This window comes from Seriola dumerili, unplaced genomic scaffold (genome assembly GCF_002260705.1).
Source record: "Seriola dumerili isolate Sdu_G_001 unplaced genomic scaffold, Sdu_1.0 BDQW01000167.1, whole genome shotgun sequence".
In the NCBI taxonomy this organism is placed as follows: Eukaryota; Metazoa; Chordata; class Actinopteri; order Carangiformes; family Carangidae; genus Seriola; species Seriola dumerili.
The window spans coordinates 2,508,592-2,521,278 of NW_019174422.1; the positions used below are offsets into that span (position 1 = coordinate 2,508,592).

General features: G+C 41.8%; 1 protein-coding gene across 1 annotated transcript; it reads right to left on the bottom strand.

The window, feature by feature from the left end:
- Nucleotides 1–6,290: 6,290 nt before the first annotated feature.
- Nucleotides 6,291–9,206, bottom strand: tmem256 (transmembrane protein 256). Its single transcript, XM_022752292.1, has 4 exons — nucleotides 9,066–9,206; nucleotides 8,229–8,266; nucleotides 7,595–7,675; nucleotides 6,291–6,965 (listed from the first exon to the last, which is right to left on the bottom strand). The coding sequence occupies exons 1-4, from the start codon at nucleotides 9,145–9,147 to the stop codon at nucleotides 6,822–6,824; spliced, it is 345 nt and encodes a 114-aa protein (XP_022608013.1). The 5' UTR covers nucleotides 9,148–9,206; the 3' UTR covers nucleotides 6,291–6,821.
- Nucleotides 9,207–12,687: the final 3,481 nt, after the last annotated feature.

Sequence of the window (12,687 nt, forward strand, 5' to 3'; positions counted from 1 at the left end):
TCTTCAAACCTCCTCGGACAGCCTGGGATCATGGGCAATTGTTTCCCACTACATGAGAACCACTTGCTGTTTAAAATACATATATAAACCTCTTTGATTACACTCCAAGTTATTCATTTCCTGCATCACTGCCAAACTGCTTTGGATTGATAGTGTCTGGAATAACCTGTCAGACCTCTCTCTTAGCCCGTCTCTGGATCATTGCTCTGTTACACACTGCAATCACACTAACTGTGTGAAGAGCTGTCCATACAGTGCCATACAGTGTCTGATTCATCAGCCCATTCTGTGGTATAAGCGGAACATTTATCAAGATAATGCTGTACCAAACATTACTTAATGAGCAAGGCGAGGGAGTGACACTGCCCATCTGCCAAATGAGAGGTAAGAGACCATCCTGGCCTTCAGCAGACAGTGCAATGTCTCTTAAACTCTTTGCTTTTAACTCTTCCTCTCTTTCTTTGATCTTTTTTTTTATCCACAAAAGGGAGAAATTAAAAAAAAAATTTCCTGCTCTCTTGACATTCCTCCATACATCACCCATTTCTAGAGATGGTGCTACCATAAAAAACCTTCCCCTTTGCAAGTCAGATCAGGCTGAAACCGCCGCTGTGTGGTTTAAATGTTCCAGATCAAGCAATGATCTGCGGGTCTAGTATTCAAAGATTCAATCTCTGGCACCGAGCCAGTGCTTGCTCAGCAAAATCAGTAAAGGAAAAGTGATAAAGAATGAAATGCATAAGAGAAAATTAGAATAATGGAGGTAAAGGAAAAATAAGGAAGGGAGGATGGCAGAGCTGATGGAAGGAAATATATATAAAAAAAAATTTAAATACAGTTTTTACCTTATGCACAAAAAGGAAGCGAGACAAAGACCTCAGTTCTCATATAGCTGGCCAATGTTATTATTATTTTTGTAATTAACTTTAAATCTACTTTCTTATTTAACCCTGTTGGGCTTAAAGTGCTCAGTTCTTTTGAAGAATATACAAAAAAATCAGACACAACCTCAGCTATCACCCTGATGAGGGTGAGGTCAGTCAAAACCTGAAGCTGAAACAATCTAATTAATTGATTCTCTGATATTAATCTGTCATTTGCTGTTTTTCTTTTTCTTATCTGGTAATAAACAAAATATTTTTTGTTTTTGAACTGTGGGACAGACAAAAAATGATGACAACCTTATCTTTATCTTAAGGATATGATGGGCATATTACACAACATTTATAGTCTTTTATCTAAGGATACATAGAGAAAATAACTGGTGAATTAATATGTAATGAAAATATGTTGTTAGTTGCTGTCCAGATGGAAATATTTGGGGAGTAAAGCTTTGTATAATGGAGAAGAATCATGCAAAGTGTTTAATTTGGAAAGTGGTCAGTGGTCAAACAAAGGAGTATTGTCAGCAATATGTCTAGAAATATAAAAATCAAAGTGCTGCTTCTGCAGGAAAATGGCCTCTGTGATTGATTTGTTATTATATGTTGCATTACTCGAATGTTTTGCAATGAGGCATAAGTAGCATTTTACTGTTGTAGCTGTATGGTGAAGCAAGTTTTAAAACTACTTATGATACAGTCTTGCACTTTGACCCAGACTTGCAAGCCCCCTCCAAAGGATGTTTCTCACCCAGTTCTTTCAATGAAACTACCTGAGAAATTTAGAGGTGAAATTATCTTTTGGTAGAACTTCTAACAACTCATGCGCAGCTGTAAGTACATGAGTAAGTGTACCTCCCAACACTGGGCTTGTACTGACACAAACACTGGTGTGCATATAACATGTCTGTTCTCAAAGTTAGATATTAGCAGATGATGAGTGAGCACTAATAAACTAACACGGTGTCATGGTCACAAAGGTTATTCATTACTTTCAAATTTTATCCTTCATTGCAAATTTTCACTGTGTCATTATACGCAGCTTGTCTAATGTCATTTAGAGCATATGGTATAACTCCAGCCGCTACCGCCATCCACAGTCTCCCAGCTGACTAATAACAATTCCCAGACATTACATTACTCAGTGAGACGGCTGCTGCTGATAGTGGTTATGGTGATGTGGTAACAGTGGCAGCTCCCTCTGGTGTCATCCACTTAGCTCCTCTGATGCATAGCCGTCATCACTGTGCTGCAGATCGGAGTGGAATGATTGGGTATAAAGCCGTGAAAAGGGGGCTGAAGTGATGGGGCCTCAGTGTCCATTGAAGTGAGGGAATAATCTATCTGAGGGTGTGATAGCGCTGACCACCATTTAAGTGGCTTGAAAAGGTTAGCGAGAGGACCAGGATGTGGGAGCGTTTGGGACGGCCATTACAGTCATTCGGCTTCACTGTGAAAGCCCCCGCCGCCTGATTGATGCCTCTGAGAGAGGATCTGGCGCTGCTGTGGTGTGTATTATACAGCACGCACGTTAATATATTGCCTGTGTGTGTCTGTGGGTAGATATTTGTGCATCCTCTGGTCCGTGTGAATGAGTAAGGGGAAGCTCTGGGTAAAGATGGCCTAGTGTTTCATTCCAGGTCTTAAAAGAGAGGATCTGGAGAAACCTATCCATCCATAGTCAACCCATCAGCTCCCATAAGCTCTCTATCACCTTCCTTGCACAGCCACTCTCTTCATCTTTGACCAAAACAAACTCAGGACCATGAAATCAATGGAACAAGCCCCCCCCACACACACACACACACCCACACACGCGCACACCCACACGCACACACAAACACACACACACACACACAGAAGAAGCTGATGTAATTAAATCTGTCTGCAGGGTAAGACAGGAAAAGGGCAAAAGAGGGAAAGGGGGGAAAAATTTTTGACTAAATAATATATTCTCAAGTGGAGAAAGAAAGGAGAGGAAAGCTTGTGAAGTGCAGGGGAAGTCCCTGGAGGTATAATTAACAATATCTATCGTTGGTATCTGTGCTTCTTCTTTCTCTGACGTTAACAACAGTACAGACTGAGGCAGAGGCAAAAAAAAAACCCAAAAAAACAGACAGAGTTTCTGCCAGTGGGTTTGCTTCTGTAGACCATCCTGCTTTATATTCTGTATATTAAACAGCAACATACAGTGCCTTCAAAAAGTACTCATCCTGCTTGAAAGCTTTCATGTTTTACTGTTTTACAACATTGAGTCACATAAGATTTAATGTGGCTTTTTTTGGCAGCGATGCGCGGCCAATAGGCCTTTTTTCAGAATAAGACATTTTAATATGTCACCATAGTTAAAACTGCTGCAGCTTCAGGGTCACAGTGTTGTTTGTGCTTGCTCACTGTCACACTGTCATGGGACACACAGAGCCATTGCTAATGTTATCAGCACCTCAAAATGCAAACCTCCTCAAGTCAAAATGTCTGTTGTGAAAAAGGGTTAGTTAAATTTTGAGTGTAGTCAGTATCACGGCAAAACCACCATGAAGACAGGGAAATACTCCAAGTAACTCAGTGAAAAAGTGACTGAAAAGCACAAATCAGGGAGTGGATACAAGAACATTTCCATGTCACTGAACATGCCTTTGAGTAAAGCAGTCAACCAGTCATTAAAGGACTTTTTGAAAAATACTCTTATTCACTTTCTTGTTAAGAGATAGATTAGAAAATCAATGCTACTGACATATCCATCCATTAAATGGAAGGCTACAGCCAGCAGCCAGATAGCTTAGCTTAGCATAAAGACTGGAGACAGGGGCAAAAAGCTATCAGACAAGTGTTTCTTGGCTCTGAGCAGTTGTAATCAGCCGAGACACATAATCTGCTGTAAAAAGGCTTCTTTTTTTTTTTTGTCTTTTTAATGTGTCAATTAATGAGCTTGAGATGAGCTGGTAAATGGATTTTGTTCTCATTGGACAGACACAGGCTAACTGTTTCCTCCTGTTCCCAGTCTTTATGCTAAGCTAAGCTAAGCTAACTGGCTGCTGGCTGTAGCCTAAAATGTAACAGATAGATATGCAAGTGTTATTGATCCTATCCTCCACCAGAGAGTAAGTAAACCAAAATATCCAAACTGTTCCTTAAAGAAATGGAAAGCATATGGCACAGCTGTGAATCTGCCTCTAGCAGGTCGTTGTCGAACATTGAATAACTGTGCAAGAAGGAGACCAGTGAGGGAGGCCACCAAGAGACCTGTGACAACTCTGAAGGAGCTCCGAGCTTCAGAGACTGACAGCTTCACAAGTCAAGAAGCAAAGACAAAGCCACTCCAAAAAAAAAAAAAAAACTCACATGACATATTTGCCATAAGGCATGTGGGAGAGTCTGAAGTCAGCTGGAAGAATCTTCTGTGGCGTGATGAGACCAATCCCCAGTGTGAACTGTAGTATGCAGCAGGCCTTGGAAGGCTACTGAGCAAGGTTGGATTAACACTTGGGCAATGTGGGCAACTGCTCCAAGGCTCAAGACCCCGAGTCCCTTTCTTTGAGGTTTTAATTTGTAGAGATGTCCTATATCAAAATCTAGTTTCAAGACTAACCATTCTAATCTGACTAAACTATCCCAGCTCAAGGTTCACTTACAAGCCTTTTTCCAGAGCTTTTCTTCATTGGTGTCATTTCCAGGGTCTGGTTAGTTGCCATGGAGATGGATCTGTTGAAATGAAGTCAGCAGTTTCTTTATTTATTTCATAACTCCTGTGATATGGTTAAGCAGCACAAGAAAAACCTAGTAAGTGTACTTTGAGTAGCGATAGATTTGTCAAAATATATTACTTCCATGTTAAATTATTTTTACAATTGAGACTGTGCTTATATGGTGCATATTCCTGTGCTGTAGTTAGGGGATCAACAGCAAATCTTTGTCACCAACCCTGCAATAGGTTAATCCATCCATGCCTAAAATGAATGCAGCAAATGTTAAATACAGATGTGTGTGTGTGTGTGTGTGTGTGTGTGTGTGTGTGTGTGTTGGGAGGGGGGGGGGGGGGGGGGGATACTTGCACGATGCACAAGTATCTGTTCGGTGTTCTGTTCACTTTGAAATTAAAGGATCATTTCATGTTCAGTATCAAAAAGCCACATTAGATCATCTTTAAAAGCATTAAACTGAGTGCTGTAGAAAAATTATGTAAAGAAAAGACAAACACTGGTCTCATTGTGAGAAGACTGATTAGCTTTGTCTGAATTACCTGCGAAGTTCTGGTAAAAAAGATTAGAGCCCAGACACAAGTGTCTCCCTTTATCTCACTTTCCATTTTTCCATCCCTCATGTGCTCACACATTAAATGTGGTCTGCCAGGGCAGAACAGTGAGATCCAGTTAATGGATTTTAACATGGAGGTGCTGTGCTGACAGCAGCAGCATCCACACATCTGAGCGTCACCTACTGAGAAGAGAAATAAATAGCCCTAAAATAAGACTGTGGTGTGAAACCGGTCAAATATTTACAGCTCACATCTTGTCAGAGAATCACATGATTTTCCCCTCAAGTATTTAGCACGCATTTGAAAATTTGATGATGGTGCTTCAAATATGCATTTGGCCACGAGGAACATCCTGTAACTTTCAGTCAGGTGTCTCCCATAAACTTGAAAGTTTATGAGCGATGTGTGACTGGGTGTTGGAGCTTTCCGTGCTGTGTGATTGCTTAGTCCTGGAATAGCAGAACGCTTCCCAATAGCTACTTAATTCTAATGAGGGTTTTATGAGTCGTGATCAAGAGCTCACTGGCAACGTGTTCAGTCAATAGCGCCTTCTCTTCGGAGCACAGCCTCGGCTTATGTGCCGACCCCAGCAAATTGACCCGGAGATTTATACAGCTATTTTCTAAAGGTCCCCATTTGTGGGCCTACAGTCAGGAAGGCGAATTAGTGTTTCAATGGATTTCACTTTCAATTTGAATGCCGAATGGTTGGGACATGGTCCCGGCTATGGGGAGGCCATGGGTAATGAACTCCTTTGTGTTCTGCCACTTAGTGGATCAAATGCTTGAGGCTATGAAGACATTCAGAGCTGCAAGAAAGATGATTTCCTTCAGCTGCCATATGGGGTGAATCCTATGGGTTTATCCACCCTTCAGTGAAAACCACACACTGAGGACCCCTTTTCAACTGGCACTGGCTTTATTCAAGTGTGATCGGTTTGTGATTTGGCATTACAAGAGCTGTAAATCCACGCAGGATGGATTGATCTTACCAAATGCTCTGTTATTTGCCAAGACAGGTCAAGGGACATAATTCAAGTAAAGGTTCTTGTACCAGAGCGGTTGCTAATTAGTGGCTATCTGCCACCTGAGCTGATCACCTTGGAAGATGATAAAGAATTCATCCATGTGGAAGAATTAGGCAACACAACAGCATGTAAGAAAGAGTGTTTATTTCACCTTGAATCATTCATATTCTTTATTTTTACCACATACTCATACCTATGCAGTATAAATAGTATAAGTATACAGCAATACATAAGCTGGATTTACTGTAGTAGTGAAATGAGTATAGTATTGGAAATGTATATTAGCACATTAGGGATTTATATACAAAACTGACATGCCATTGAAAATGTTCCATCAACAAATTATTGAGGTGAAAAAATGCACTACACACTGTACATTTGCTTATCCAGTTTAACCCACACAAAACAATCAGAGGGCACCAGTCAGAAACAAACAGCAATGGTTAAAAAGTGATAATCCTGTTGTGACCTTATCACCAGCTGACACCCACAACCTGACGCAGGGAGCGGTTAGATGGGTGACTTTATTACTCAGCACTTCAGCAACAGCCTCCCAGCCAACTCTCACAGGCTCTCCACTTCATCCGATCACTGTCTGACAGTTTAGTGTCGCACAGTTTGCCCCCGTGGAGTAGGAGGAGGTGTGAGCTGCTGCAGCTCAGAGAATCATAGCCAGCCAGCCAACGATCATAGCTACGCCCCCCATGGGAGCCACCTTGCGCATACCGGGGTCTCCCGTCACAGCCTGGTGGTACAGAGAGCCACAGAACATCCCCATGCCCGCTATCAGGAGGGTACCGGCCTGTATACATGTAGAGAGGGGAGGCACATGAGCATTCACATAAACATTTACTAAACTGTATTCTTAATCTGTTAAATTAACAATGTTATTTGCAGCTGTCAGTTTGTCAATATACTCCAAAATAAATAAAATCTGGCATGTTTGCAGACCAGCTAACAGAACTGCACTCTTTGCACCTTGAGGTATTTTTGTTTAATGGCACCCACACTAGAAGAAGATGCTTTATAAGTCCTGGAGGTAGCAGATGCAACTTCCAATTTTCTCTAAAACATAGGTAAATATAGCTGTAATGAGGTAAACTGAGAATTTGCATCTTGCAACCAGTCAGTGTTGTCAGGGTTAGTGATTGAGGCTGTTCAAACATCTAGGGAAGTTTAGTTGACAAGTCTATAACCTGCACTGCCACTTGTTTAAGTTATGTAATAAAACCAACACACAAAACTGTTAAACAATTTCAGTGCTTGGTTGCTATACAAAACAGCATCCTCTGTACTTATGGCCTAAAGAATGTTGATTTTCTGAGTGGGACAGACAGGAAATGGCAGAATGACACTATCACACTAGCTCAATTTTAAAGGACACTCAAGTGCATCCAGCCCTGAGAGCTGGGGTTAGGCTTCCATACTCACCACAGCAGGTTTGCCAGAGTGGGCAGCACCCAGCAGGGCCAAGCTGTGGTAGAAATGGTACTTGTTGGCAGTTTCAAATAGCTGGAGAGGCAGACACACATAGAGAGAGGGATAGATGGAGCTTTAATCAGTCTTCATTTTACTGAATCAAAAACTTTATGGAAAAGTTTGATGAGGCTCAATGATAAATCATGAGTTGCTAGGGAATAGGTTACTATCAGGTACCTATTACATCATTTTGTCAATAAGGCCAAGTTTTCTCATCAGACAAAGGATAGTCTATCAAATCAGACAAGAAATGTCTATTCTTGAAGGAAAACTTTAACATGCCTGCCTTTTGACATTTTGCTTACTACATCTGTCAGCTGACAAAAAATGCAAGTCAGTGTTTTGTCATATCTGACAAAACTCAAACTGGTCATTTTTAGCATAGTATGCAATAAAAAAAAACTTGCTACAGTGATTGTCACTAAACTAACTCCAATCTCAAAACAGCATACATGTCATTTCAAATATATTTGCAATAAAATCTATTTAGTAAAGACTGTGCAATGAGACTGCAGCAAAGGCCAATTGTTGAGCAATGGTTTAAGGACAAATATACTTTAAATATCAGAATTTGTTATTTACATACCACTCTCTGGTAATCATCAGGGTCTTTGTTTTTGAAACCTAAAATGAGAGATATGCAACAAAAGATTTAAGTATGCAGCACATGATATAACATGTTATTCTTATGTTTTATAAACTATCTACTTCTATTCCTAATATGGCATTATAATTACAGTGGCAATAAACAGTGGCAATAAACAGATACACTATATGGTCCTGGTCCAGATCCTCTATTTTAATGATCATTTCTTTTTGGACCATGAATCACCTGACGCCTCATGAAGCTTTGTGTTAGTTTAGACTTTAATCAGTGCGTGTGAATCCTGGTACAGTGGTGACATGATCAAAATATTGTTTTTTGTGCATCCTTTTATGTTGTCAACCATATTCCAGTGTAATATCTCAAGATAGCCGGGTCAATGGGGCCTTAATATAACCCAGCCTAGTGTCATATAAGCATTTCAAAAGTTACCTAAAGAAAAAGCAGCTAACACCAACTTGGACATTTGACTGCCATTGACCCACTCCTTAAATAAGCCTTCTTCCACCATGACACTGCGGAGGCGGGTCACCTTGATTACGAAATTGATGCCTTACTAAAATAACGTACAGCGTGCTGGGTGTTTTGAATGCCGAATTTAGCATTAGCATATTAAACATTGGCAGCAGACATTTGTTTTTGTTTTGAAGTAATACAAATATGTGGATAAGGCAGCAAACCTTAAATTAGCGTCTTCTGGGACGGACACTGGACTAGTAAGCGTTGACATGACAGTCCTTTCCTGGCTCTGTTTACTATCCAGCTGAATGAAAAGACTCGTGCATGAGTACCGAGTGTAAGCTAATGTTGAGTCCCTACCGTGAGCTCCGTATGCCCCGGCTGCCACCGCAGATGCCCCTGACAGAGCTGCTAACCTCCGGACGATAACAGAAGCGGTCATGTTTTGTAGCTACGTGTGTGTGTATCCACAGGCGGAAGAATGACTGTTATGCTGCCTTCACTGTCATTCTCGAAGCTCCTACTTCTGAACTACGGCGCTATGGGTTATGCCTTTCCTGCGCACGAGGCTAAACAAAAATAATTAAAAAGTGAAATAAGTGTGATATAATCTAACCTGACGCAGCAGGGTTGAGAACAGAAATCACACCGGCTTTTAAAAAATGTATTATTATCTCATCAATATTTGCATAGATTAGATGTTTATGTAATTCCGAAATTAATTTTAAATTAGGCTAAAACAACAAAGAAAGCTTACAAAGATAGTAAATAATTACTTAATAAAATAACACGATGCATTCTCATTTCACTTTTTGAGCATTACGCCACTTTTCTGAGTCATCCATTCGCTGTCTTCCTAATTACGACATTCCTGTAAGTGCTTGAAAGCAGCAGCACCGGGACATGAAACTGTGCCTCATACCAGGGCTCCGGGCTACTACTCACATCCGTTATCCAATCAGAGGCTTGAACCAAAATGGCGACTGCCGTGCTACAGTTTCAGCCCACGGGGCAAATTTCATAGTTCTACCAAATAGATGTGACACTGACACAACACTTCAGTGGTCACTGTATTGCTTTTGGGCTACTTATTCAGCGTATGTATATGTGACTGTAGGCATTTTACACTGTGTGCATGTTCGTGACTTCCAGTGCTCTCATCAGGTAGGCTATTGTGGAAGGCACTGTGGACCCAAAAAAAGCACATACAGTTTTTTTTTATAGTTATTTATAGTCTGTTTGTGTTAAATCTGGTGAAATCACAGTTAAGCTTGCAGAACAGATAAGGCTCAAACTGACTGTAATTCACTGACCTCCTATTTGCAAATGGAAAGAAGACAATCAAACACATTGTTAATGTTTTACCTCTGCTTTGTTCACATTTGAAATGCATTATTCATGGCAGAGCTGAATTATACTATTGTGCTGCTTTTGTATGAATAATTAATTTTCTCCACAGAGGGGGTTATTTAACTGTAGAAAGCTGCCGTTTTCAGCATCACCATATGCACCAAATTGCCACGTAACGCTGATTGATAGGCTCAGCGGTGCAGAGGGTGCATTAGTGTGCAGCACTTTGCAATTTGTCCATCACTGCAGTTTGGGAAACACTGGTGGATTTCTCTACTTTAGTGAATTACTCCTAATGTTTGATGCGTTTTCCCTCCAGCAGATGTGCAGGGGACTATGTTGATATTACCCTTTAATGAAAATACACTAATCCCTGCAGAGGGCCCACCAAAAGGGGGTGCTGTATTGCTTTCTCATCTGCTAAAGTTTGTCCAGAGACAGTGTGTGTATGTGTTTGTGTGTGCGCGTGTGTATGTGTGTGTCTGTGTGTGTGTGTGTGTGTGTGTGTGTGTGTGTGTGTGTGTGTGCATGGAGGGGGCAGAGGGACTTCTTCCAATTATCATATTGAAATTACACAGGGTCACACTGCATTACTGGAGAGTCGCTAAACCACAGTTTCCGCCGAGCCTCGTCCTTAGCTGACTTTGACACTGCATTAACACAATGCATACAATTAACACATTTTAATGACCATGTAGCTAATTAAAAATAAGCCTTATGAGTCGAGCCTTCATCATCAACTGTGAACTGAACCTGTAGTCAGTGTGGGTGTGTTTGTGTGCAGGCCTGTGTGTGTTGTGATCCAAGTCTCTCTCCATCATATGCAATCATGCACGTGTGGACTGCATGTCAGGCTGTATGCAGAAGGATGATTGCTTAGTCTGCACAGAATTCACAACACATTTACTCACAGGTCATTTTCATTCTGGCCCATGGCAGATGGGGCAGATGGGACAGCAAGGACAACAATAAAGTATGGCTTTACATCTTGTTTTCACAGACAAGCAGCAAATTATCTCTAAGTCCCAGCAGCCGTGCACTGTGAGGTTCCTCCAAGAGCCAACATCCATCTCACTTCAGCCAGCCCGCCTGCCTGTCCTCTCCTCTCTAGTGACTGCTTTGCTCTCCGCCAAACTCTCGGTGTGTTTGACTAGATGCGTGCGCATGTATGTGTCTGATCTCCTCAGATTGTTTGCCCCCGGTCTCTCTTGTCGTGATTGAGCCGCCGTCCGACGAGGAAACACGCGGCTCTTGCGAAAACACAGTCAGGCGCAGGGCGAAGGAGAACCCTGCTCGCATTAAACAAGAGAATGGAGTGAGCACTTCTTGCAAATGGGAACTGGTAGCTTGTCTTGCAAGCTACTCGTTTACATGACAGTTGGAGGCCTGGCGCATCCTTTTTTTGCAGGTGTGTGATGGCGGCGATGAGTGGCAATGACAATGAAAGATGCTTTCATCCAGAAGAAAACAAGGAAAGTTGCTTCCTTGTCATCCATTTCAAAACAAATGCATGCTCACCTGGAATCTCACTTTTCTTTCAACTTAATGTACCGCCGTGGGTTGTTTTGAAAATCCAATTTCCTATTCTTGTTAGATATATTGTTAGGTATATCTGGTGGCGATGCCTCTTTGTTCTGCGAGGAAAATTTAATGCAAGGCAAATAAAGTGGAAACAGCCTGTCTCGTCAAAATAAAAATAAAGATTCTGCTTTGCTCTTCAGTAGGTAACAAGACAGGTAGAAACACCACAGCAAGACCTCCAAAGTTGTCATTATTTTAAGAAATGAATGATGCTGTCTAAAATGGGAAACTTGCATTGGTAATACTGTTGGAAATGTCACATGTGCCATCCATCTCCGCTGCTGTCACACTCTTAGTTTCTTGTGAAAATACAGCAGGGAAACGGCAGAAAATCGAAAACAGGGAGGCAAATTCCTTCAAGTGCTGAAATATCTTTTGTGTGCTGCAGGCTTCGCCTGCTGGGTGGCGTGATCCAAACCCCCCACCCCCACCTCCCCGCCCCGATACTGAGATTTTAAAAGAAGCCAACATTTCTGAAACTCTCCATTAACCTTGATGTGTTTTGACGGTTGCAGCCCTTCACTGTCTCCAGCTCGCTTGGAGAAGCCTCAGCCACAGCCAATTATCTATCTGTTAGGGCGCTTTCATGTCTCCAAGATGTTTAGTCATAAATGTACGTATTGTGCCCCGGTGTCACAGCTTTTCATGCTCTGGCTCTGTCACTCGTCCATGTCATCACATCCCTTTCAGCAAAAGAGAAAAGAATGAGGGGGAGAGAGAGAGAGATTGTGTGAGAGAGAGAGTGAGAGAAAGAGAGAGAGGGAGGGAGGGAGGCAGAGAGAGATAGAAGAGACAGGCCTGTCGAGTGACATTTTGTCTGTGCGTCCAGGCTATTGTGTGCTAGGGGAGACAACACCAGTCATTGCCATTACACTGGCTGGCACACATACACTGGACCAAAACAGCCTCAGGAACACACACACACACACACACACACACACACACACACAATAGTATTTTTCTCCATTCTCATGTCAGCACTGAAAAATGTTGGTCCGTGGATGTCTTCACTGAAATAGTTCCATTCTATTCCCTTTGTTGATAGCGTGGC